Genomic DNA, 26,451 nt, shown 5'->3' with positions numbered 1-26,451 from the left:
ATCATTACTTGGAAAAGTGGTTCATGACCCCTTTAAAGAAAGGTTGGCTGCCACGCGAACGGAATCATGCGGAAAGATATGATGGATGTGTATATCCTTCAATCTTTTTTTTCTATGAACTTTTTTTTTTTTTACAGTGGGCAGCGAACTTTGTATACTACGCCACTCACGTAATGTTCTTGTTCGTGAATGCCAACGCCGGAAAGATATTATTGCTGTGCCCAACAACTTTCATGCTGGGATAAAACTCAAGTGCTTCTTCGTAGACACTCGGGTTGTTTTGGGCTGTGTCCTCAACGAATGGCACATACTTACGTGGCTAATTGGCCGCACGTAAGATGATAAGGCTCTAGGCTAGCAAGCAGAAGACGTGCAGAAGCACGAACGTACGTGATAACACCTTCGCCGGGCAAGTAACAGGGATGCAGATAGGTAGAAGGACGGACGAGACAAACACAACATTCAATGACACGCAGCAGTAACAACATGAGTTCGCGCTCTGCAATACACTAAGAAAAGGCGTTTCATATGAACCGCTCATTTGGCCTCGAAACTTGCCGTATGCACATGAATGTATTTATCGAGAGTTGAGAGGTTTTTTGATGACTGATAAATTCTGTCTGTCTGTGTTCCTGTACAGAGTGTTTTTTAGCGCGATGGCGTTAAACAGCTCGTTTCGCTTAAATTCCGGTGTCGGTGGTGTCGGCGGCGGCGTCTTTGGTATTGTGAGCAAAAAAGCAGCGTTGTCGGCGAGCGCAAATTTGAGGTAGATGCAAATAAAGATTTGAGCCGGAGTGCGTCCGCATTTTCTCTTTTCTTGCGGCACGGTTGAGGTCTCCACCGAGAAGCGAAGGTAGGCTAGCGATTGGGAAGGCGATACGAACACGGCCCGCAGGGGCGTAGCCAGAAATTTTTTTCGGGGGGGGGGGGGTTCAACCATCTTCATGTATGTTCGTGCGTGCGTTTGTATGTGTGCGTGTATATATACGCAAGCAAAATTGAAAAATTTCGGGGGGGGGGGGTTGAACCCCCCCAACCCCCCCTTGGCTACGCCCCTGACGGCCCGATTACGCTATCGCGTTCTACTCTTGTTGCCGCCTCCGTGAGAGACGGGAGCGCGGTGTGGTCGCACCATCTCTTGGAGGCGTTGCGATGGTGTGCCGCAGTTTTACCGCCGTTTCCGAGAGATGGCGAGACCACGCCGCACCCTCTTTCTTTTCTGGTTAAGGCGCTTGAGAGCTGCCTACCCGTTACAAAGGGCAGGGCCACAATTCAGATGTTCCCTTACACAAACCACAGTGCAGGTTTTGCGACAATAAAACAGCCACCCTGTACCACAGGTACGGGAATGTCCGCACAATCCACCCATGCAGCCCAGGACACAACTAAACATAAAAGAGGCAGCTCTGTCCAGCTCGGATCCGAAGTCCCAAGAGGCCCTCGTGAAACGTGCGAGGACAGCGGCCCGCGTCAATGGGATCCCGGACTAAGGATCCCACTCACCGATCTTCTCAAGAACATCAAATAAACGTTTTATTCTCTCTCTCTTCCCTTACAAACACGTAGTGGGTGCATAACAAAGGGAACACATTTGTGTGCGCATTCTCTTACACACACACGTAGAAAGTCCATCGACATTTCGAAAAAAAAATGTCACGCGCGTAGACGTTTCCTTTATTTTTCAACCATATTGGCTTGTTATTATTTTCTCCCTTGATTATACCAATGAATTACTTTGTAAACATCCATTTCTAAACATATTTAGACTATGAAACAATTTTATCTCTAAAAAATTGGGGGACCCTTAAGCGATCGCCTTTAAGAGTTGAACGCGATCGCGAAATATGGCCCCTAGTGCGCACTTCAACCGCTAAGTGCATACTTATTAATGTGTGTCGTTACACACACACGCACGCGCACACACATACACACACGCGCGCGCGCGCGCGATGTATCTATAGTAATGGACCGTAGTAATGGTACAGCTAGGTTTTCGATCTAAAGCACTTCCCTGTGCCAGAGTCGAGGCACGTTTCTCACAATGCCTCACAGATGGCAGCACATTATCTAATGTTTGCTTGATATGTTTTCCGCTAGATCGACATAGTTGTTCATTTTTGGAGCTGTTTGCAAGTTTGTGTGTGTTTTTAGCGGCGATGGGTGCACTATCCCGGCTTTTTTCTATGCATGGCGTCGCGCAAAAAACGCAGTCATAACGTAGTTCAGCGCAAAAAACAGGCAACAGACGAGTAAGAGGACAAGGACACAGCGCATTCTTCCAACTAACTGTCCTCTCACTCGTCTGTTGCCTGTTTTTTGCGCTGAACTACGTTATGACTGACTCGTTCCAACTCGCCCAACAAGCAACGTTGCAAAAAACGCAGCTTGATGGCCTCGCCAATGCGCCTACAAATCGCCGAATGGGCTCATTTATGTCGTAACACCTGCCGAACAAAAATGCGTTGAGGAGACTCCTTCCACCACATGGCATTTATGTAGTGTTTTTTTTTTTTTTTTTTCCCGAAGTAGTTGCAAGTAACACCGTGGCTTTGTGGTAGGCCACCTGCTTGCCACGCAAACGGCCCGCCGGGTTCGATCCTCGATGGGACCGAAGATTTTTATTGTTTATTTTACTTGCATTTTTCTCGATTTTTCGCTCACAAGCGACGCCGTCACCGACGCCGACATCGGAATTTCTGCGAAACGAGCTCTCTAACGCTATCGCGTTAATAAGCGACCACCCATGTCATGGCCGATCCCCCGCGGTGGGTTGCGCCAGGTTACTGAGGGACAACCAACCAATCAATAACCCTCAGGCCACCGGGCTGTTGACACGCTTGTGAAGGATTTTGTGCATTCGCAATCACATGCGACTGCAGTGACTGAAAGTGTCAGTGCAGTGTGCGTGTGTGTGTGTGCAGTGCGTGAACTCAACGCGTACGAACGCACAGTGAACAGAGGCGCAGGGTGCTGTCAACAATGCACCAGCGCTCAATACTCGCTCGTACTTTGGATACACAAAACACCGTTGTCATAAAAGCGCTATTGAAGGGGGCGGAAACCTTTACTGTATGTCGTGTGTGTGTGTGTGTGTGTGTGTGTGTGTGTGTGTGTGTGTGTGTGTGTGTGTGCGCGCGTGCGTGCGTGCGTGCGTGCGTGCGGATATCGTAGTCGCGTTCGAAGCTTAAGGTCCCCCAATTTTTTTTTCCTTTTAACATCAAGATCATACAACTTAATTTGTTTGGTCACCTTAATTCACTCATTTCTTGTTACTGTTGTGCGATACGGCATAAGTTCAGGGGAAGATGGAAACTATAGGAAGAGACGAAAAATGCTTGAACGGCGGGTGTCGTTTGAGCCAACGTTTCGACAAGTGGGCTTGTCTTCGTCAAGACATGGCTTCAAGTGACGCAGTTTTGGTTCCGTTCGTGTTGTCAACGCCGGACGCCGGATTTTTCGACTCATGAGACATGTAAGGCTTTCACCTTAAATTTGACAACTTCGAATAGGAAACTCTCGAATGGAATATATCACGGACTGTACAATGCCCTGAAATACCCGTACGCTTTTATTTCATAATTAATTAGAAATGAAGTTTATTTGATCCTTTCGTTACTTATCATTTTTTTTGTTACCACATGTCGCCCCACATCAAATATTTTTCGCGTGATTGGTACCAATTTCCGCCATATCTGTTTCCCTGTGTTTTAAAGAAAGTGTGGTTTCCACATTGAGCTCTAGGAAAAAGAGTCATTCTACTTCTCAGAACGGACTTGGAATTAACAAAGTTCGCTCGTCATTTTATTTTTTGCGGAACGTCTGTCGACGTCTGCCTTTTCCTCCATGACGCAATAAATTGCCTTGTTAACATCACGAAAATGCTAAGATATTGGTGTCCTAAGAGTCTTGTCAGTGTCTGCAGTATCTTTTTGTTCTGCGAAAGCATGACCAACGTTTTTAGGTAGAGCAACGTTGAGTAATACTTTCATTTGTTTTGAGACGTTAAACCCCAGCAGTTATTAATACTTTAATGTTTTTATTAGTTTTATCTTCTCTAGTGTTTCGCTTTTCCATTTTTCGTTCTCGCTTGCCGTCCGTTTCTTGACCAACCTTACCGTAATGGGCAATAGCCACTGGGCATTACTAGCACCACTGCTGTCAATAAGAGTAACCGCGGAATGTGCTCGAGCCCTTTTTGAACCACGACGGCACTGCGTACGCCTCTGGAGCTCGTGGCTGTGAGAATATGCTCTGCGACCGTCCATGAACCGATGAGCTGTTCGTTCCCTGGCTGGTCGAACCCCAGGCTGCGATTGATGTCCCCACACGCCGAAGCAACCGCTACAGGGACGGGCCACGGACACTCACGCGGCCCGGCTGACCATGAGCGAGGTATACTATAGCGGCTGTCGCGATTCTTCAATGGTATGCCGCTGTCGTTGATACAAAACGCAGTATCCACAACGTTTCTGGTGGCCCGCCTCAGGAAGGGGCGTTGGATGCCTTGAAGCGGTTTGAAGTTTATGCAGTCGTACAGCAGAATTTGGAACAGTGCGAACGCAGCAAAAGCACAGGACAGCACGTTGACTTGCAACCCATTGCTTTATTATTTGCAAAAGTGGCCTATATTGGTACGAGGAAGACGCACAGATATTGGGTTTTAACATGACGGTTTGTTAGAAGGGTTAGACTATTCATTTCTTTTGTCGATAATGAGATGACACATGCGTCGGGATGCTAAACGTTTCGAAAATTTCTCGCTTGCTGTATCGAACTGTCGGGGCGCGAAAACACTTCTGACAACGGTGGCTGCGCGGGGAAGCCTTTCAGTGAAGCAGTGTGTTCCCGTATGTGATGGCAGTTTGTGCATTCATACCCGTTTGCTTGAAATAACAATTACACGTGAGCGGGATTTCATCCACAATCTGCTTATATGATGGAGGTAAAATGCAAGGACAACCGCGCACTTAGATTTAGGTGCAAGCACTAGGGTTGCCACCTTTCCCAGGTAAAAAAAAAAAGGCCTTTCGGACGCGGGGGGAGGTTTAGAGGAGATTTAGTTAATATTGAACAATAGACGCCATGTTAAGTCTTTGGCATGCAGTGCCATTTTAATGTAAGAATGCTTTCCTTGAGCGAACACAACACTAATTAAGCTAACCAACTAGTCTAATCGCTGGTATAAAATACCCCTGATTGGAACGACGCTTGTACTAAAAGTAAGTGATGTTTTGGTTATTGCTCTAAGTGTGCTGTACTGAAAAGAAACAGCACATACTTCGTCCATAGAAACGCTCTTCTGTGCGTCCGCATCCACCAAACCAGTGGCATTGCAGGCACAAACGAACGTTAAAATGAAATAATATATATGATCTATTCCGATGATCGAAGTGATCTTAAAAAGGAGTTGACTTATAGCGTAAAAATTTTGGTGATTGACGATAAATATTTACTGTTGTAGTTGTCGAACTGGCGCTTATAAAACGGCCCGGAAAATAAGTGCGATATTATGACAAAAAAAAAAAAAAAAAACCGGCCAATGCCGGCCGGTCATCGGTGCGGACCGGCAACCGGCCGGCTGAAACCGGACAGGTGGCGACACTAGCATGCACTTTAAAGAACCCCAGGCGGTCAAAATTAACCAAGAGTCCACCACTACGGCGTGTGATGTAATCATATCGTGGTTTTGGCGCGTAAAACCCCAGAAACTAACACAACCTGCTTACAGCACCCAACAAACCAACCAACGTGCTTCTTATAACAAGGCTGTTTGTTTTGTTCTTCACTCGTTTGGATAAGCCACTCAGCTTGTTAGGGGCGCTAAAGACAGACAACCGCTCAGAACACGAATTGAGATAACCCCACTAATGGCAACATTGTCTATTGTGTTGTCTAAAACTAACCCTGTTTTTCTCGTTAAACGCGAATTTATATTTTTATTTATTCACTCAAAATTACTTCTGGCGCCTCACGCGGCAAAAAAAAGCGAAGATGCATTTGATGGTGATCACGTGACCTTTTACTTGTTTGCAATGTTAATTGTTTCTATATTAGTGTTGAAACGCAGCGCACTTTTTAATACAATCTTTTCTAACTTAAAACGTCCACATATGTCCTTGTTTGTACTGAGCCGAACAGGGGCGCCGCCTTCGCTTGACGTACGGTACGATCCGATGCTCATGAGCGGCAGCATGAACGTTGTTAGCTGAGGGCCTAGCGGCACCTGCCGACGAGCGTAATGAACAGTTTGCGAGGAGGGCTATCGGCATCGCTATCGCTTCACAGCGTTGCTGGAGGACGCCTTCGTGCATGCCTAGAGGCTTTTCAGATCGAAAAATACTGCTTGTAAAATAACCTCGTGCTTTTTGGATCAACCGCTGCAGCTACAAACACTACGAAGGGTGAGCTTTCTGTTGCGCCGTAAAAAACTGGGTCGAGAAAAATCGGTTGTCAGTCCCTTTAAATGGGTGGTGCCACCAAATTTGTGGCTTGCGCGTTCTTTTCTGTAAGCGTTTCCTATAGCTCCAGGAAGCATGATGGACGCACCAAGATTAATGTATTCTCGCTAAATAATTTAATATCACCTTTTGATGTGGACAACTTTTGGTTTCGGTTTCTGGGCGCCGTGGTTGGGCAGTGACGTAGATGTGTATAGGAGGCGTGGTCACGTGACCACACAAGGCTGTGACGCACTTAGCCAGGAAGTGATCGAAACTCGGCGAGCGACGTAGCAACCGATGCTTTGCAGGTACTATAGTGAATTAGAATATATTCTAGTTCACTACAGCCGGTACGTACGTTGCGGAAGTGGCGGAGGTCCGGAGGTCACTCACGTTACTACAGCAGATTTGGTGTGACGTCACTACAACTTTCGTTGCCCATCCTACAGATCTACGTCAGTGCTGGCGCGCTAGCGATGGGTTTCGATCGGGAGAATGGGCATTTAGGTACACTTTGTAAGTGAATTAAAATATATTCTAAACGTTTGCTCTGTCCGACCCTTCGTGTGGAATGTCCTTGCATACAGAGGAAACCCAGAACAGGCTTGTTATAGCCTCGAAATTTAATGGCACCACCCCTTTAACATATATAGGGAATAACAGCAAACCTAGATATTGAAGGCTGTGACGGTAAGATTTCTTTCATTATTTTTAAGCAAAGCTTTTATAACTCATAAATTTCAGTGGCGGCGTCCTATGCGAAAAACCCGGCGCCGATGCGCGTGCAGAAATGCAGCCCTCGAAAGTGTGCTGGTCACATGCGTACTTCTATGCGCCATTTTCCAGTAACTGATATATGCTATCCCGATCGTGGGCTGTCGGCGATCTGCCGTTCCTTGTGTGGCAAGCTGATATTTTATCGAGGTCACTTGTCATTTCCTGCTGCCACATTTCCGTGTCCTGGATATGAACGCATGGCCGTCGTTGTTGCCTGCAGCAACTGAAATGTTGCGCGCTGTTAAGCACATGGATGAAGGTTCACTTCCCGCCATGGAGGAAGGAAATACTTAGGAGGGAGCATTGCGCAATGTGAAAGAAAGAAGGAAAGAAAGAGAGAAAGAAAGAAAGAAGAAGAAAGAAGGAAAGAAGTGCGTCAGGCGCGCACGCCAAGCTTCATTTTCCGATAGGGCAAGGGCTCCTGAATTTTTTTTTTGCAGTTCTTCATTGTATAGAGGTTCAGCAACACTGCGCAGGACGTTGCTCGGGCAACCAGCAATTATTAGACTCTCAAACTGTGCTCAAGAGCTCAGTTTGACAGGAACGCTCGCAAACATGGAATATACGGCGGAATGTATTTCTTTGGGCAAGGTGCGCAACTCCTTTTAAAGTGGTCAAAAATTTTTTTGTCCATACTGTTTTCTCATGGTTGTGTACTTGGACGTCCTGGCTATATTTCGACCACCCAGGGTTCCTTAGCGCACACCTTAATCTTAGTGAAATGTAGTTGACGACATTTTAAAGCATTACACAGTTTCTATGTATTAGCTGCTAGAAAGGCGTTCCTTTTTTCACATTTGTATGCCCTAATGCTGATCATTCGAATTGACTTTTTAGAACTTGAATGTTTACCGCCTTCAGCAAGTGCACTAGCACCGAACACTTATTGTTTAATCCATACTCCGACGCTTGGTTCCTTCAAAAACATATACGCACGTAAGGACTAAATAAACTGAGCAAACAGACAAATTAGGACACGGGAACAGAAGTCTCAATTATATGGCACATGCAAACAGTGCGGTGCAAGCGTAAAATTTTACTGCGAAGCATTCCTTTGCGAAATTAACTAAAGGTACTTTGAGCGTATCTATCTATCTATCTATCTATCTATCTATCTATCTATCTATCTATCTATCTATCTATCTATCTATCTATCTATCTATCTATCTATCTATCTATCTATCTATCTATCTATCTATCTATCTATCTATCTATCTATCTATCTATCTATCTATCTATCTATCTATCTATCTATCTATCTATCTATCTATCTATCTATCTATCTATCTATCTATCTATCTATCTAAAAAAAGGCATGGCATGGCATGAGTGCATGACGAATATCAATGACAGTCAATGGCATGAACATCATTTCATGCATCCGACTGCATATTCGGTCCCTATACCGGCGAAAAGTGGTCTTTTCGTCCACTTTAATTCATTTGTCATGCACTACAGTTACAAGCCTACAAATAATGTCCCCTATACCTTCCTTGGATTCATTGTGTATTGGTTTCATTAGGTTAATTGTTTCTAACAAAGAAAACGATCCCTTGATCCGTTCCCATAATTTCGTTATTTCATAGCGAGGATCTCGTTCCGGCAGACTTGATGCCTTCGGCGAATATGCGAGAGCTTATTGGTCAGCTGCCAGGTCGTAAAAAGATCACGTGCTACGTGACGCCAGCTGGCAAAAAAAAAAAGTATTCCATTCTCGCCGTCATGGCTACGAGCGGCTCTGGCCGACACGCCCAGGTTTACATGCACATAAATATCCACTAAAGTGGACGGGAGGACGATCGCCGCCGTGTCTCAATCGGTAGAGCATCGGATGCGTTATCCGAAGGTTGTAGCTTCAGTCCCTACCTGCAGCAAGTTGCCTTTTCGTCCACCTTAATTTCTTTAAGTTTATATAATTATTACTATACTATAGTTAAAAGACTACAAATAATGTCGCCTCCTTGTCTTCGATGAGAGTGGCAATTTGGGCTTGTTGGTATGGCATGATAATTGATGGTAGCGCAGGCTAAGTACAAAGACAAAAGAAAGACACATTGGACACCACACAGCGCTAACTTTCAACAGCTGTTTTATTACTCGCTGATCCCGCTGTTATATACACTCTCGCGACGTCATATCGTCACGTGTGCAAAGCTCTCACAACTGTAAACTGTAAACTACGCAAATACATTACCGACATGACAACACAATATCATTCACCACGTGCAAGCGCATTTATCCTAGTTGCCTAACCTTGTCTTCATTGTCTATTAGGTTGTGTCTAAAGAAGAAAACGATCCCTTGATCCATTCGCCTTCTTTTGTTCATGCAACGTGACACACATGACATGGTCTTGGTGTTCTCGACTCGAGGGTGCTTTATTAACTTGATTTCTCCAAAACGACATTAGTGCATGACCAACAAGAATTATAGGCCGGGACAGGAATAGCATGACATGCAAGTCACGTACGTCATGACATGCATGGCAAGGTGCCATAGTGGTCGTTCCATCACCTGGCGAAAACCACAATGTGCATCAGGTTGCGTGCCTGTATGACGAACATGGACAGATAAAAGCAGAGCGCGAAAAAGACGGGACACAAGAGACAAGAAGAGCGCCCGTCCCGTCTTCTTGTCTCTTGTGTCTCGTCTTTTTCGCGCTCTGCATTTATTTGTAGACAATGCACCAACTCGCCCATCAACGCGTTCTATTGAACATGGACAGGTCAGGACATAAATGTTCATGGCACGCATCATAACATGAATTATACAAATGACATCAAACGTTGTGAAACCCTCGCGATCTTTTCACTAGGATCCTATTTACCAGAATGTCCACGCATTCATGACAAACATGGGATAGTGAATGAGATGTCATAACAAGTGGCATGACTTGTCTCAAAGCCAAATATTGCGACGTATGCAGCTCCTTGCTGACTGCTTCGCCCAACATCGATTCCCACAGTTCGTGAGATCTGCTGGATTTTAACGCGAAGGCGTTTCGTGACTATACGTTCGCGAAATCGCGCATTCAGCCGGCGTCCGCAAAAGCCGCGCCCAGAGAGCACGTGACCTCTTCCACAGGAACTGACGCCCAGCTGGCGTCGCCGCGGCTACACTCAGCGTGCGCTCCACTGTGCTGCAGCAACAGGGGCGTAGCCAGGGGGGGGGGTTCAACCCCCCCCCCCCCCCCCCCCCCCGAAATTTTTCAGTTTTGCTTGCGTATATATACATGCGCACATACAAACGCACGCACGAACATACATAAAGTATGGTTGAACCTCCCCCGAAAAAAATTTCTGGCTACGCCCCTGTGCAGCAACAACCTGCAGCCGCGTTGCAGGAGAGGAGAATCTCCACAACAGAAAGGGAAGTCCCGACTCTAAGGGGAGAAGGAATTCGCATAGAAATAGCCGGCGCACTGCGTAAGCACGCCGACGTCTGCAGTGTCGTATCTGTCAAGCGTAAGATATATAAAGGGAGCGCGCTCTTGTCCGCCGTATCAGCTGGCCTTCAACGCAACTCGGCAACACCAGAGTTAGTATATATGCTGCCTTGAGGTAGCAGAGTTGCTCGTAGGTCCGCCTAACAGCCACGGCTGCGCGGCGAATCCACCCTTCGTTTTTGCAGGCGACATGCCCAGCCGGTGTCGCCGATTGACATCCCTGTCGTGCCGCCGACCGGCGATGAATTTGACTGGCGATGACTAGTGTTAATACAGTTCGCTGCATCGGCGGCGTAGGGAAATACAAAAATTGGGCCGAGCATCAGCTTCTCCAAAATTCACGGTTGCTAGCTGCGCTTGGAAGACAGATGTGCAACTCTGCTACTTAAAGGTAGCATATACAGTGACTCTAGACAACGCCAGTTCTCAGCGCATCTCTGTAACAACAACCTAGACAAAAGAAACCCTTTCGTGCCTTCCTCTCGTAAGAATATGTTTAAGAATCCTGTGCAACTCTTCAAAATTATCGTTTAGGGCATTTAGGAGGCTGCGACCACTTTTATGTACAGCAAGCTAGTCCTCGTATCAATAAGAAATCACTTGGACGTAAACGATCGGTGATAGGTGGAACGCATTCTAACCTTTCGATGAACTGTTGTGATTACAAGTGCATTCCAGAATCCGCGTAAGGCGTACAATTCATGAAGTTCTCTTGAGGCATAAGGACGAAGAAGAGCGCTTACGGTCGAGGCGTGACTTAAGCCTTGCATGAAGAAGAATGTATGTACCGTCACTCTTCGAGAGTGTGCGCGCGTTTCCGTAACTGGTGGGTTGGCACTGCCTTTCTTCGTACATTCGCCGATGTAGGGTTTGCGTCTTCTTCCCCGCAAATGTGAGACCTCTCAGTAGTCAGCGTTTGTATTGTCCTTCTCGTTCCGAGGCTCTGACCAAACAATTGTTTGGTCAGAGCCTCTGAGCCACTGCTGCAGGTTCCCACCACTGAGCCACTGCTGCAGGTTCCCAAATTTCTTGAACTGCAGCTGGAAAAAAATGAGTGCAAGTGACAGATTGTCGGGAGCGGCACAATCCAGACACATTGTGTCCTTGTTACCGAACATGCCAATAACAAGCACCAGGCACAATCCGTGTTTTAAAGCGAAGGCGGCCTATAGAAAGTATTCCATCCTGAAAAAGATCACATTTTGAATGCTAGTTACGATTTTGTTGCTACGTCATTGGTCACTGGTGCTAATCTTTTTACGGTGTCGTACGCATTAAACGCCGTACTCTAAAAAAAAAAAAAACGCCAGTACATTAGCAACGTACTCACTACGCCACAAATCATAATTTTTGTGAAGTTGGGAAGCACCCACTACGTCATTCTGCGGAGAAGTGAGGTACCATCTGTAAGGCATTATGTGCACTTTATTGATGCGACGGCTGATGACGATGAAGAATTATGGCTGAGCCCTTTGTAATGGGTTGGAAGCTTTAAACGACCCACTAGTTTACGTAATTCGCATTGTGTGACGCCCGGTCGTTATTTAACTCTCCCACCACGCTTTATAACATAGGTTAACGTGAGAAAGAGAGAGAGAGAAGAAAAGAACTTTATTGAGACCATGAGGAAATGAATCATGGAGGCCTCGTGGGCTTCCTTGGCAACTAATAGAAGTGCACTTGCGAGGAACCCACTACGCTATAAATCATCATAATTTTTGTGAAGTGGGTAAGTAGCCACTATGCAATTCTTCGTCATTCTGCGGAGAACCGTGGTACCCGGCCGCTAAACACCTGTAAGGCGTTATGTGCACTTTGTTGATGCTGTGGCTGATGACGAAGAAGAATTATGGCTGAGCCCTTTGCATTCAACGACCCACTCGTTGCGCAATTCGCATTGTGTGACGCCTGGTTGCCGAATTCGCGTTGTGTGACGCCTGATTATTATTTTACTCTTCTACCGCGCTGCATTACATACGTTAATGTTATGAAAAAATCCGTAAACAATGGGTGGGTGCTCGAGCCGACGTTTCGGCAAGTGGACTTGTCTTCTTCAAGGCTGGAACAGTTCCAGCCTTGAAGAAGACAAGTCAACTTCTCGAAACGTCGGCTCGAGCCCCCACCCCCTGTTTACGGATTTTTTCATTGCAAGCTTCCATCTTCCACTTCCTGCCGTTTTTGGTTTTTTTTGGATATGTTAATATGGTTCCTTCCCGACGTGAAGCCTGTATAGGGTCTTTTTGCAAAGCAGTTTCAAGCATTGGCGTGGCTCTGAGGTAGAATACTAGGCAGAATGCGCAGAGGGCCCAAGCAGAGGGTGACGGCGGCGGCGGACAACTACGGCGCCAAAAACGGTCCAGTTGTTATGATCTCATAACAGCTTTCGCTGTAAAACAGGGTGCAACGTACACCTTAATTGAAAACTTCAATAGGCCGAGATGAGAGTCTCGACGCTGCACACTGACTGAGGTGCTTTGCGGCTGCCGCTATTGCAGCCTGGCGAGACCGACGCCGGCGCCGGCGTAGGAGTCAGCAGTGGCCCGAGCGACCAGGCGGCCGTCAGTGCGTCGACTGCGAAGCGCTACGCCGCTCTGCTGGCCGCAGTCTCGTGTGGCGTCGCCATTTTGGTGTGGTTATTCGTACGCCTTGCGTCCGAGGCAGATGCCGGCTACTGCGGCTCATCCGAGTGCGACCGCTATGCAGTCATGCTGCACAACAGCTCTGCCCCAGCCGCCGATCCGTGCGAGGACTTCTACGAGTACGTGTGCGCCCGATGGTCGGGCTTTCACGATTCCGTTCAGGTAAGCTACGTTGCCTGACGTTGCCGCGCTGTTCGCGTCGTTGAACGTGATTGGACGCTTTGATAGTAGGCATGTATTCAACTATGGGAAGTACAGATGCGGCATAGTTTCTCGCAGCAGTATATAGATAGCCTCGTAGACCGCCTGGTGATAGTGTTGAATGTTGTCGAATATGTAGCGAGTGTGATATGTCAAATTGTGTGGCAAGTCTTAGCGCATAAAGGGGAAACATGCCACATCTGATCATCTCCTCGGGATATTTCACGGAGATCTTTAGCGGGAACGAGGCAAGGTACCTCTGAGTCCATTTACGCAACGTGATGGCATTATTATAATTTGTTTGCACTTTTCAATTCAATGCACTCAACTTCAAATTGTGTTTTATAGCAACTTTGATGAATAAGTATTGTAAGAATTTGTTTATGAAGGTACTGTGTTCATTGCCGTGCGCTTGTCATATTGCTGTGTACCGTCCAGTCACTGGCGGCTCCTGAGGACAACATGAGTATACGGTCAATTAACACACGTACCCTGCGGCCTGAAGAATTACATCTAAGACGAGATCTTGTGCGCGTTCTTAAAACGAACGGAGGTGGTCCGTTCTATCCAGCCGCACGCCATTTGTCAATGTATGGCCGCGACGTCTGTCACGGTTCACGTTGACCATTCGCATGCGGCTGGATAGAATGGACCACCTCCGTTCGTTTTAAGAACGCACACAAGATCGAGCCCCTATCACCTCGTGCACTGGTGACCCCGCTGTCAGTGCCGTATTAGAAGTAACAAATTTAAAGAACGGCGAAGATATGCATGCTGCAAAACCTGATGAATGACAGCGTCAGGGGCGTAGCCAGAAATATTTTTCGGGGGGGGGGGGGGGTTCAACCATACTTTATGTATGTTTGTGCGTGCGTTTGTATGTATGCGTGTATATGTATACATGCAAAACTGAAAATTTTCGGGGGGGGGGGGGGTTGAACCCCCCCCTTTCCTACGCCCCTGGACAGCGTCTAACTTATCCAGCCTTTCAGTCAATGAATATAGTTTGTATATAAGTAATGAAATTAGCGAAATAATTCCTTATTCGCTTCCTGAAAAAGAAAGAGAAATTGAAAAGACCGTTTTTTTTCCCGGTAACTTCGGTGTCATCCTCGGCTAACCCCTCCCCATTCCGTTTTTATTTTCCATGGCAGTAGTTTCTAAATTTTTGTGGCCAGTGGTCCTTTAAGATCACCTTTTTCCGTTTCTCTTCTTTACTTGTACGCGCATGTACAGGGTCTGTCTCAAAAGTTCCCGGAATTTTTGTTTTGGACATAATTTATTCAATATTAGTTTACAACCTTTTCAATGTAACTCTCCCCCTGGTTTGATGCACCGTTGCCAATGCTTCACCCAATCATTTCAGACGCCTTGGAAGCCGACAACGAGAACCTCCTTCATTGAGGTCGTCGCAGATGCTTTTACCATCTCTATTATTCATGCCGAGTTCCTCTCAGGGTTCTTTTGATCATTGGGACAAAAAGGAAGTCCGGCAGTGCCAGATGGAGGTTGTACGGTGGATGGGACAGCTTTGCCACGCCCATTTTGCCCAGCATCTCGGAGACAAGGAGACAGTGAATGCGGTGTGACTCCTCCTTTATCTAATTTGTCATGACTTTTGGCACCTTTTTAGCGCAGACTTTCCTCATTTGAACATCCTGTGTCAAAACACGTTGAACGATTGTTTTGGGTATTCCACAGTCCTCTGCGATCGTCCGAACACTTAATCGCCGGTACTCGTCCAAAATTTGACGCACTTTTTGCACCGAGTCATACATTTGTGATTTCGACGGGCGTTCCGAGCGGTCGTCGTCGTTGACAGACTCCTGGCATTCCCGGAACCTCTTGTGCCAAATGAAAGTTTTGCTTTGTTTCATCGCGTCGTCACCGTAGGCTTTCTGAGGCATTTCGAGCGTCTCCGCCCCGTTTTTACCCAGTTTCACAGAAAGCTTGGTTGCATAACGCTGCTCCAAAAAACTGGTCCTTTTTTTTTTTTTCTCGACGAGGGTGCAGTAGATACCTCTGCGCAAAGCGTGACGTGCCTCAACAACTGCCCGCAGGCAAACGAAACCGGACTCGTGTTCAAGCTTATATCCTCCACTAACTTCTCTGCCCGAAGCGCCGCCCCACCAGGCGGCATTGCCGACTACAAAAAAAAAAATATCTGGAACTTTTGGGACAGACCCTGCATGTATATGAAGGGGGGTTGGGGGCATGTATCTGTGCATAATAGTGCTGATTTCCAGACAATTAGGGCTAGGGCTCTAAATTTGGGTGGAAGGGTCCGACGACAGAGGAAATGTAAAATTTAACTTCGGGGGAGCGGGGGAGGAGGGGGGGGACACGACGCTCTTTATGGCCCATATTAATCCATAACACAGAATGAAAGGATTGAACCCGATCTCACATCTTTTCTTGTTCCAGGACTGTCTGAAGCATTGGTTTTAAAGCAACAATATGCAGGATGTCGCTCGAATCGCTTCATAATATAGACAATGCACAAAACTCACAGGGTCCCTTATGCATGCGCCTCAGTCGACTCGAAGGCGAAAGCCATTATGTTCTTCTTCTAAGTCGATGTTTTGAACCTCCCGCGCCCACCTCCGAAAGCTTTCTGCAACTAAATGCCACCAGGATCGGAGGCCTTGTAAGCTTTCTGCACCTCACCTGGTTTTGCACTGCCTCCGGGATCGGCCCACCTTTGATCAAGCAACGATATCATGTGATGACGTCACAGGGATGTCATGATGACATTTTGGTGATCTGTGTGTCATGATGGCGTTATATAGTGACGTCATCGCGTGACGATGATTTATTTTGTATCACTCGTGTTGACGCCACCGACGGGAGACACCGGTCAATTTTCGCTTTTGATGAGGCATCTAAGGCTTTTGCCTTAATAAGTACCCTTCCTTCTGGCGCAGCACGTTCTTCAGGCAGAAGTCACGCGCGAGGCGTTCTCGCTGTTGTTGAAGCTAGACGTTCCTGCCACCAACCAACGGGCATCGCACAAAGCTGCAAAGCTGCTGCAAACATGCCTGGCCGTAGCTCAGATCAGCCGGAGTCCGGTCGAGCCGCTCATTCGGTTCCTGCGTCACGTCGGTCTCCTGTGGCCTCTTCCATCCCCTGTGGTCGTGCTCGACCTTGTGGTCGAAATGTCCCTCTACTGGGGCATTCCTGTATGGGGCGCCTTTCGCGTCGACACTTTCAACCGAGACATCCGTCACAGGCCACTCCTCGTCTTCGGCGAGGCGCGGGAGTTCGACGAGTGGCTCGAGCGGAAGCATGCCATGCTACAAACCGCGCAGTACGAACTGTACTTGTCTTCCTACTTGCGCCTCTTTGGCCTGCCTGCCGACCGCACGAACGACACCATAGCAGCTATCAAGTTTGCCGACAGCTTGGTCGAAGAAAACCTGGTTCCATTTCTGGGCGGCGAAGCCGGCGACGACCTCATACACATGGGCGCCTTGACTGGCGGCTCAAACCTGACGGACGCTTTGAACCGACTAGCCTACTGGGTCAAAGAGAACTACACAGTAGGCGATGTTCTCCGTGTGCATAACATTCAACTGCTATCGGAGATATTGCGGCTCACGACGATGACACCGGCGGACTTGCTCTCTCTGAGTTCCGGATGGAGCGTGGCCCGACAGCTGGGCCAGTACGTGTCTCGCGACCTGGCCATGGTACAGTACTTTGCATTCGAGGCGGCTGAGGAGAGCCTGCAGCAGGACTGCTTTGATTTCGTATGGTCTTTCATGTCTCTCAGTGTGGGCACACCTTACGTGGCACACATGGCTTCTACGGAACTTCGTCAAAGTGTAGCCTCCCTCATCAGGCACATTCGGGACAGCCTCGAGAGCAGCGTCCGAGAGAGTTCCGTGCTGACGCGTGACCACCAGGAGAGCGCCAGTTTTCGCCTGCATAGCATGAAAACGGTACGCCCCTTTTGGAATTCTTACCTTTCTGCCGTTTTTCAGAACTGCAACGTCTGCATTTAATTCTTTGAGTCAATCTACAGTCTACAGTACGCATGCACGTAAGCAATGTGGTCGTCATGCGTACACCCAAGCAGACATTAGAGAGACCTTTGGTGCCTATGCAGAGGCGCAAACTCGAATTTGCTTTGAGGAGATCTGCTCAACGGTAGCGTCCTCCGCAATGCTGTCGCGCCAGCGGCTCGCATCGTAGCGAACCTGGTGGGGTACGAAGCACATTCTTCACTGCAGAAGCAGAGAATGCGTAACAGAAATTCATCAATTACTTTACTTCGCCACATTTGTTGAATTTGCCAGTGTGCTGCCGACAGTGCCCGCTACCAAAAGTGCGAAAGGGGGGTGAGGGGGGGGGGTACTTTCGACACTTGAAGCGGCCTAATTTGGTGAAATATTCGTTACAGGCAAGCACAGATGCGCAGGAAAGATACTATTCAATGTGGGAGCAGCATGAGATTAAGCATAAAAAATGTCAAACGTTCGGCCAACAACACAGTTTCAATACTTTGGTCTAGAGCAGAATAGAAAAAAAGATGTCCAGCTTGCACTGAGTCGTGCAAGGCAGCACAGCAGAGAGCTGGTCAGCACTCGGCTGGTCCTGGCTTGAGTAGGCACACGTGCATTCACACCTCAATGCACGAAGTGTTCACGTGATCACATTGTAAATCACGATTATTGGCTAGGTATCGATTGGGTTCGATTGGGTATCTCAGTTTCAGTCGATTTATTTATTTCTTTCTCTCTCTTTCTCGCTGTTTCTGTCCCCTCTCTCCCTCTATTTCTTTCTTTCTATTTATTGGTTTCTCGCTCTTTCTTTCTCTTTCTGTCGTGCTCTCTGTTTTTTTTTCTATCTCTCTTTTGTCTGTTTCTTTCTAGCACTTTCTCTTTGTGAGTTTCTTTCTCTGTCTTTCTGTTTTCTTTCTTTATTCCCTTTCTTTCTCTCTCTCTATTTCTCTTTCTTTCTGTCTATTTCTCCCTCTATCTCTCTCTGTACTCGTTCCCTCGCCTATCCGAGTTATTGCATCCCACGCCAGACAAATCGGCGCAGCGGGAGGGCGCGCGCCGGGCGGACATGTGCGGGGAGCGAAGCAGACGATGACGAAGCGCGCCGGCATGATGGTGATTGTTTCTTGTCTACATCGCGAACCGGACAAACGGCGGGCATAACAGCTCTGCTGTAAAAAATACCAAATACATAATACCGTAAACGTGGATTGCAAAGAGTGGTTGTTGAGTGTGGGTATAGTTCAAGAGAGGCGGGCACCATTCTGGTCGCTGTTGCTTCACCAACTGCAGGTGCTCTTCTGGCCCGAAGGCGTGAGAGGCGAACGTGACGTGAACAGGCTTTTTGGAGACGTGCCCGATTTGCGGATGCCTGTTTTTCTGGACAACTGGTTCCTTGCTCGACAAGCGACGCGGAACTTCAGCTTCTCCGCCATGGCGGAGGTGTGCATCTTTCCACCGAAAGCTCTAAGGCTGCGCCATGTTCGCGACAGAGATGTTTAGGGGCCGCTTGATAGTAGAAGTGAAGATGTGGAACGCGAGAAGATTTCCAGCTTGAAATATTCGTTCGCTTAGCTCTTAAAATAATATATGAAAATTACTTCGCTCAGCCAGATCATTTCGAATGTGGGCTACGAACTATTCATTTGTTGTAATCGCATAAGATTGATAATTAAAAAGATAATTAAACGAATATCGTTAATACGCACAAAACTGCGAAGTTTACTCTAGATGTAGAAGTTGGCAACCGGGATATACAAATGACAACCATATTGTCACAATGATTAATCTAGATCTAATTTGGACATTATGGTGCACTTAAGAAAAATAAGTCACCCCGGTATAATATATCGTACACCCAGTGGTACACAAGTTTAGACTGCACCATCTCCGGGATCTGCCTGCGAAGTGAGATACATTCGCAAGAACTGACATGAAGCTCGTCGTGCTTCGGTCCCTGTAACAGTCACCCATTCTTAGGCGCATGCCACATGCATTGCGACATCTTCAGCGACTTTATCTGGACGGTGGCACGACAGCACAAGCGTATCTATTCCATTTCGTCAGATACAACGAATAACGAAGGTACTCATGCGCTGCTTCGAGCATTAATTTTTTTTTCTAGTGTTCTATCATTGCTTCTTGCTCCAGTAGCTGCTATTTAAATACGCGGGAATGGAGGAATTGTGTGGCTTGGCATCCACTACATTGAAATTAATTGAATAAGTTGCATTGAAAACAAGGAATTCAGAGGAACTTGGCTGTTTACGCCCGGAGGTGGGCGGCCACCTCATATTCTATAGGCAGCCATGTACTTGAGTTGATAGCCTAGCCCTGTTCACCAGCTGTAGCTGGTCCACGGCACTTGGCCTTGCGAGCTGGGCAGTTGATTGCTAATTTAGAGCACATTGATTTAGGACATCATTGTTAACGAAGTAGCCTTAAAACAAGAATGAAGGAAATCTTAGTAGCAGTTTTCAACTAAACATTAATAAAGCAGCATCTAAAGTGCACATGAACATTTAAAAACGCGAAAGATTGATTTTGTTCTTTACCCCTACGTAATATATACTACTGACTAGTGAGCAGAGCTTTCTAAAAAAATACTCGTAAAAATGGTAAAAATTTCAAATAAGCTGTGGGGCTGTACGTCGCAATTGTCGACTTCATTTAATAGATACAGTTTTCAGAATTCAATATACTATTTCTGGCACTGAGTTATCGATTTCTAAACTTCAGTGTGCACTTTAAAAATGTTTCTTGGCATTCTTTTTATAAAAAGAAAACAATCCCTAAATCAAAATGCTGCTTCCTATACTGCCGGTTGAACTAAGCATATTCTCTTGAATTCAAGAAATCACATTTTAATCGGTTTTGCAGTTTTAGGAATAGGTCGGCAAACTCACTCATGAGTCGACTCACGCAGACTCACTCCGACTCAGATTGGCCCGTGAGTCTGAGTCTGAGTGAGTCCGGGTGAGTAATATTTTGATGAGTGTGAGTCCGAGTGAGTCCAGCTGAGAAAACGTTTAGTGATTCTCAGTCCGAGTGAGTCCGGTTGAGGAAAATTTTGGCGAGTCTGAGTCCGAGTGAGCCCTCAGAGCAGAATATATTTGTTGAGTGAGTCTGAGCGAGCTCCAACTTTTTGCCGACCTATGGTTTTAGGGGAAGCAAATTTGGCCTCGAGGCAAAAAAAAAAAAAAAAAAAAACATCCTCTTGAAGTTGGCGCTACTTCTTAAAAAGTTTGAACGACTCGACAAGCTCTCATTATAACAGAATAGCGCAAAAGACACGAGTGCCGCATGGCTGGACAGGACACGGCACCGTTGTATTGTGTCGCTATTCTTATCTTCTCCCCTGAATATCGCCTATAACATACTTATTTTATTACACATAATTATTTCAAGTGATTGTCATTCTTTTTCGTTTGCACGCACGGCGTGGGACTCGTGGACAAGCTCTAGAGCGGCAATGTATGCACCCGTATAGATGCGGTCATACGTGGTCATACGCATGACGACCCGCAGGTGTACCACTTCCCATTGCTGAGCACCTTGCCGCTTTACGACAGCGGCAACAACGTCCTCGCGGTTCCAGTGGGCGCCACCGTTTTTCCCTTGTACTCACCAGCGCTCGTGCCGGCCGCCAACTTCGGTGGCCTGGCGCGTACTCTGTCCGCCGCGCTGGTCGGTGCCCTCTTCTGGGAGCGCCACCAGTGGGTGCGGGGCGCTGCGCTGTCGCTGTACCGGCGCCGGCTTAACTGCCTCGTGACCATGTACAACACGTACCAGGGACGCGAACCCACGACAGCACAAGGCAAGACACCAAATGTTCGCCTTATTGCTTCCAATAGCGACTCGCCAGCTCCCGTCTTATAAGCATGATAATGTTCCAAGTGCTCTTTCTTACGGGTCGCTTACAAACGACAAAAAACTTCTACGCTCTGTCAGCTGCCATACCGGGGTGGTTTTTATGGGATGTCGTATTTTTTCACCTGCGTTGTAAATGCGCAATGCGCTATGCTGTGTGATCTTCTTGAACTTCCTGTCCGGCTTCACGACGAGTTTGCCAGGACCTCGCGCACAGCTTGCTGTAGCAACGAAGGGACGTCAGCGGTGGCGGAGCGCCTGCACGCAGCACGTACGTTACTGCGCGAAGTGTTTCGGTAGCGTCTGAAACTTGGAGGGATAAAAAAAAAGTCACAGTTTCGCCGCAAGGGCGAAGCAATGAATGCGATAGCAAGAAAAGCGGCCCGTGATGGACGCGCTGCTACGCTGCAGAAACATCTGCCACCCGGCAGGAACTACCGCGCGAGCAGACAGCGGAAGGGCAAGGTTCTCCCTGCGCAAATATTAGAAGACGTGAGCGAGCTGGCCGACGTTCTTTAAATGCGCCCGTTGCGCTCCTCGCGCCATCTCGCTGGTAATAAAGAAACACTTATAAGCGCCTGCCGTCTCCGAGTCCTGCCAGCGGTAAAGGGTGTGTATATAACGCTCGCCGTTAGCTAGCTGAAGTATCTGCGTTTTGTGGCGTGGTGGTTAGCGCCACGCGCTGCGGAGCGGGAGGTCGCTGGTTCGATTCCGCGACTCGGAAGCATTTTTCTGAATTATTTTTCTCTGGGACTTTTATAAATATTTATATACATACTTATATATACGGTGCATGAAGGCGGCGACGGCGACGGCAAAAACCAGCCGAGACTGTCCATATAATTGCTATCGCAATAAAAAAACAATACTAGGAGGGAGCATGACGTCACTCAGCTAGCCGCGGCAAGCCACTTTCCTCCGATGCCGCCACTCACTTTCGGGACGCATGCCTGCGCATGGCGCTTGGGAACTTGTTCCTCCATGGTTTCCGAACTCTTCAGCGGATTGTTTATTCGTCATAACATTAAGTTGCGCCTGCCATCAATCGCCGTGAGCATCGCACTTCGCTTCAAACGTACATTTTGGAAGAATTGAAGAAGGCTATACAATGCCATCTCGATCCTCGTATATATAATTTATAAGGTGTCACTCGCGTTTACCACCACGGTTCTGGAGTTACCAACGCTCTCGCCTGGAAGACCGTGCAGAACGGCCCGAACGTTGTATAATTTCTCCACGCACTACTTAAGCGTATCAACCGCAGTGCACCTTGAACTTCACTGCGTATTAAAGCCAAGACTTCTTTAGATACTCAACCAGGTTTGCTTGGAGTTGGTTGTCCGGCGCCCCCTCGAACACGGCGCTGCACAACGAGTAGCAAAAAAAGTGTGTCAGGCATGAACGCATTACGCCAGGCAACGTGCTCACGTGTAAATGGGCGATACTATGATATAAATCAGAGTAGTGGTACGACGAGACCGCTGGAGTTGCCCGTCAGACCATCAAGGGGGAAAAAGAAAACTAGGACAACGCACCACGCGACTACACCGCGATGCCTCGTCGTAAGGTCTAGCAATCATTATTTCCTTGCCAATTTTCGTTCCGCTGCTTTGACACCGTGCAGAAGATGAATGGTTCGCAACAGCTGCAATCAAAGCGAGGCGACTAGTAGGACCGCGCGCGTATCACGTGACCATCGAGGGCTTACATTTCGTTTATATTTTTTCATTGCTATAGGCCTGAACGTTATCACACGATATATATATATATATATATATATATATATATATATATATATATATATTTTTTTTTCCTGCGTGCTGTCTCAGCCCTCTTGGTTTCCAGGGTCAAACGATGAACGAAGGTTTGCCCAAAAGCGAAACATCAAAGGAGAAAGATAAGTCCTAATTTATCAGCAGTGGTATATTTTGTCTCATTCCGCTTTTGTAAACAAGATGTTAAATAACGCGTTTGCTTTCTCTTGCCCAGCTAACGCGGATGAGATATGAGCTGCGCGCGCTTTTCCTCCATAGCTTTCTCTTCGTTGCCACGCAAAGTCGTCCGCGATAACCGTGTCACTTGCCTTTCAATTAATGGCCGTCAAAGACAAGAAGCATGAATGCGAATCTTTGCAGCTGCACTGTTGCCGACGTCGCCAGTTCTACACGAACGCGAGGAATCAGTGCGGTTTAAAGGAGCACTGACATCAAAATTTTGCATCTTGTTTTTTCTGTTGCGATAAGCAGTCAACGACCCACTTATCACGGCTGGAAAGCTCGTTTGCTCGAGCGCGCGACGGTTAATTATTGGGAGACGGTTTTATAGCGCCCAGTCGCAGTTTCGGTTTCAGAGAGCGCCGAGGGAGGCGGGACCCAGAGTGGTGGCTATGTAAACATAGCTGGCTGCGTGAGCACGCAAAACCGCGTGCACATGAGCACCGCGTCAACTCTTTTCAACGAAGACTTCCTGGGTGCTGCTACAATGCCCTCTGAGACGTTGTAAATATGCGTGACCCCTCCCCCCCCCCCCCCAAGATGCACTGCCGAAGCGAGGACACCAGCCTTTGTACTCCCGTGCAAGTCTCCCCTTCTTTCCGTTGAAAAGGTCTGCTAGGAGAGAGCGGGAGAGAGCGCCCGCAACAATCGTGGCAGCCAACGCATGACGCAGGTGGCGGTTGGTTGTTTACAAGAACACCAAAGGTGCGTTTCGCGTGGAGTGGCGCAACGCGCACTTTAGACGTGATTTTAAATATGTTCTAGGCTATATTATCCGTTGATATTTTGTAGATGATGCGTGTGTGTCCACACAAATCCATCCCACAGGTTATCTCGCCTTCGAAATTTTGTGTCAGTGCTCCGTAACATAATCACGACATATTTGTTTCGCAAGTGCTTTTTGCCTATATGGCCTTCCGGCTTCGCTAATTAAATTGCAGGAGAGTAGGTAGGCGGACTAGTTATACATAGATTCATGACAACAGTGCACATGCGCCTGCAATTGTGTCTTTTTGCTGTTTTCTGTCGTGTGCGTCCACGCTTCCAAGGAAAATCGCGACGCTAATTATATGTCCAGTACAACCATATGCGTGCGGAGGGTTCTTCATTAGGGAGTGGGGAGGGGCATGTGTCACCACAGCCCGCCCCCCCCCCCCCCCCCCCCCTCTCCCAGTTGGTCGAGTCCAGAAGAGAACGAGCTCCGCAGTGGATGAAAAAAAAAAAAGGAAATGAAGCGATGACGTGCTTCTAACAAAGACCTGCCACTGGTCCCCGGCTTTCCGGGGTGAAAATGGGAAGTAAATGGTTCTTTGAATGCAACATCAGGGGCCCTTGGTCGCTGTCGTCAAGAAACATGCGTAGTCATAAGCCTTCAGATTAAAAAATGACGTGAAAGGTCCGTCATGGTATGGGGCAGAACTTGTGCCCCCTTTTAGATGATTAGGGGGGCGCCCCACTCCCCTGCCCCCTCCCGCCCCCCGTGCGCACGCCTATGAATATAACAATTCGCTAAAAATTTATCTTACATTTATATAGTGCGAACATTTTCCTGCTCTATGCAGGGCGTTCCCGCTCTGTGGACGGCGTGGACGAGTCGGCACTGTTCGCCGCCTCTTGGAGCCTGGCACCGCTGCACCGTGCGTACCGCGCTGCCGCGGCGCACTCCCCGCTCACCACTCTGAGCCGAGAGCGCAGGCTCGACGCAGAACAACTGTTCTTCGCGAGTTTCTGCTACTCGCAGTGCTCGCGTGAAGACTCTCTTCGCAGTCGGCTTCTGTGCAACGTGCCTCTCCGAAACTTCCCGGCGTTCGCCAGCGCCTTCCGATGCTCCCGGGACTCCTACATGAACCCACGACACCGCTGCCTGACGTGGTAGATGGCCCGTGGTTCCATGTTTATTGGGACGCACAGTTTGTAAGATATTGCGGAAAACTGCAGGAACGCTCCCACGGATCCTCTTGCCTTGCCTTGATAGTTATACATTGCTTGTTAGAGCAGATAAGCACTTTTTTTTGTTTCAATAATATTACAGATGTTTTAGAAAGTTCAACAAGAACAAGGGTTCTTGTTTCCGATCTTCTGGCGGGACAAAGCGTACGCTGTCACGAGAGAAATACTTTTACGGAAATATATTTGGGCTTCTATTGCTTTCTTGTTTGATTTCAATACTTTCGGGCTGTCTTATTTTGGATCCTGCGCTCTCAGCCGTATATTAAAATCGTGAAGTCACTAGATCATGTGTGCGTGACAACAACCATCACTTCTGTGTACCGAAAGCATTGCTTTCGATATAACGGCGACGCCGCTTATCGATTATTCTTGCATGCAAATGCGTGTTCATTTTTTGATGTACGCACTCCAGAACGACAGACGGGGTCTTGTCAGCACAGCCGACGTCCTAAATCATATATGGAGTTCACTGGTTCTCTCTAATGCAGTATTCGCGTTTCGCGTTATAGCTTTGAGCACCGCGCACATACGACGCGTCTCGGCTGCTCCAGAAGAATGCTCACTGTCTATTCAGCAGTACATTATCTTCGGAAGAAGGCGAACAATTAACCCCTTTTTCCGAGTTGCGTCTGTATGGCGATATAAATAGCGCGCCCAGGCGAAACTCCTCCACGCTTCACGTCTTAGCTGGCAGACCTTGCAGATAAGAAGGAGAGGCCGCGTTGTGCGATAGCAGAGCTTCGCAATTTTTATCGCTTCCTGTCCGGATGAAGTCCAAGAAGTTCGCGCCAAAGTTACATTTCGATCATTCCACGCAGTACGTATATTCTGGGCAATTGGTCCTCGTCATAAAGATATATTTTGTTAATGTTTCCTTTGGTGGCGTTTCTTTTCTTTTTTTTTTTTATCGTGGAGTACGTCTATTTTAGTTCGTGTGTGAATGCAGAAGTATGACGAAACCAGCGGAAGCATGAAATATTTATTTTGATAGAACGAATAGCCTGGTGTGGTCGTACTCATGCCGATAAACATCTGCGTCCGCCATCGGGAATGTTCGAGGAGCATGCATGGATAAAGGAAAATACGACTACGGGTTTCACGTATGTTCACATAGCGCCGCATTTGTTCATAAAC

General features: G+C 47.5%; 2 protein-coding genes across 2 annotated transcripts; both read left to right on the top strand.

Annotated features, from left to right (window-relative positions):
- Nucleotides 1-4,232: 4,232 nt before the first annotated feature.
- LOC119379309 (uncharacterized) lies at nt 4,233-15,003 on the top strand. The gene is made up of 3 exons (XM_049411932.1): nt 4,233-4,392; nt 13,158-13,463; nt 14,869-15,003. The coding sequence occupies exons 1-3, from the start codon at nt 4,384-4,386 to the stop codon at nt 14,968-14,970; spliced, it is 417 nt and encodes a 138-aa protein (XP_049267889.1). The 5' UTR covers nt 4,233-4,383; the 3' UTR covers nt 14,971-15,003.
- A 1-nt stretch (nt 15,004) lies between these two features.
- Nucleotides 15,005-19,038, top strand: LOC125757499 (uncharacterized). Its single transcript, XM_049413092.1, has 3 exons — nt 15,005-15,085; nt 16,427-17,443; nt 18,797-19,038. Exons 1-3 carry the CDS (start codon nt 15,005-15,007, stop codon nt 19,004-19,006), a joined length of 1,308 nt encoding a protein of 435 aa, XP_049269049.1. The 3' UTR covers nt 19,007-19,038.
- The last annotated feature ends 7,413 nt before the right edge of the window (nt 19,039-26,451 follow it).

Source organism: Rhipicephalus sanguineus, chromosome 1 (assembly GCF_013339695.2).
Source record: "Rhipicephalus sanguineus isolate Rsan-2018 chromosome 1, BIME_Rsan_1.4, whole genome shotgun sequence".
NCBI lineage: Eukaryota > Metazoa > Arthropoda > Arachnida > Ixodida > Ixodidae > Rhipicephalus > Rhipicephalus sanguineus.
Note: the sequence above shows the minus strand (reverse complement) of the source record. Positions and strands in the feature narration are given on the sequence as shown.

Bases quoted from the DNA above. Each gene is read 5' to 3' on its own strand.
- LOC119379309 (XM_049411932.1), top strand. The intron at 13,464-14,868 runs GTAAGCTACGTT...CAATCATTTCAG, and splicing joins GCTTTCACGATTCCGTTCAG to ACGCCTTGGAAGCCGACAAC.
- LOC125757499 (XM_049413092.1), top strand. From the start codon at position 15,005: ATGGAGGTTGTACGGTGGATGGGACAGCTTTGCCACGCCCATTTTGCC. The intron at 15,086-16,426 runs GTGTGACTCCTC...CTTCTGGCGCAG, and splicing joins ACAAGGAGACAGTGAATGCG to CACGTTCTTCAGGCAGAAGT. The intron at 17,444-18,796 runs GTACGCCCCTTT...CACCAACTGCAG, and splicing joins GCCTGCATAGCATGAAAACG to GTGCTCTTCTGGCCCGAAGG.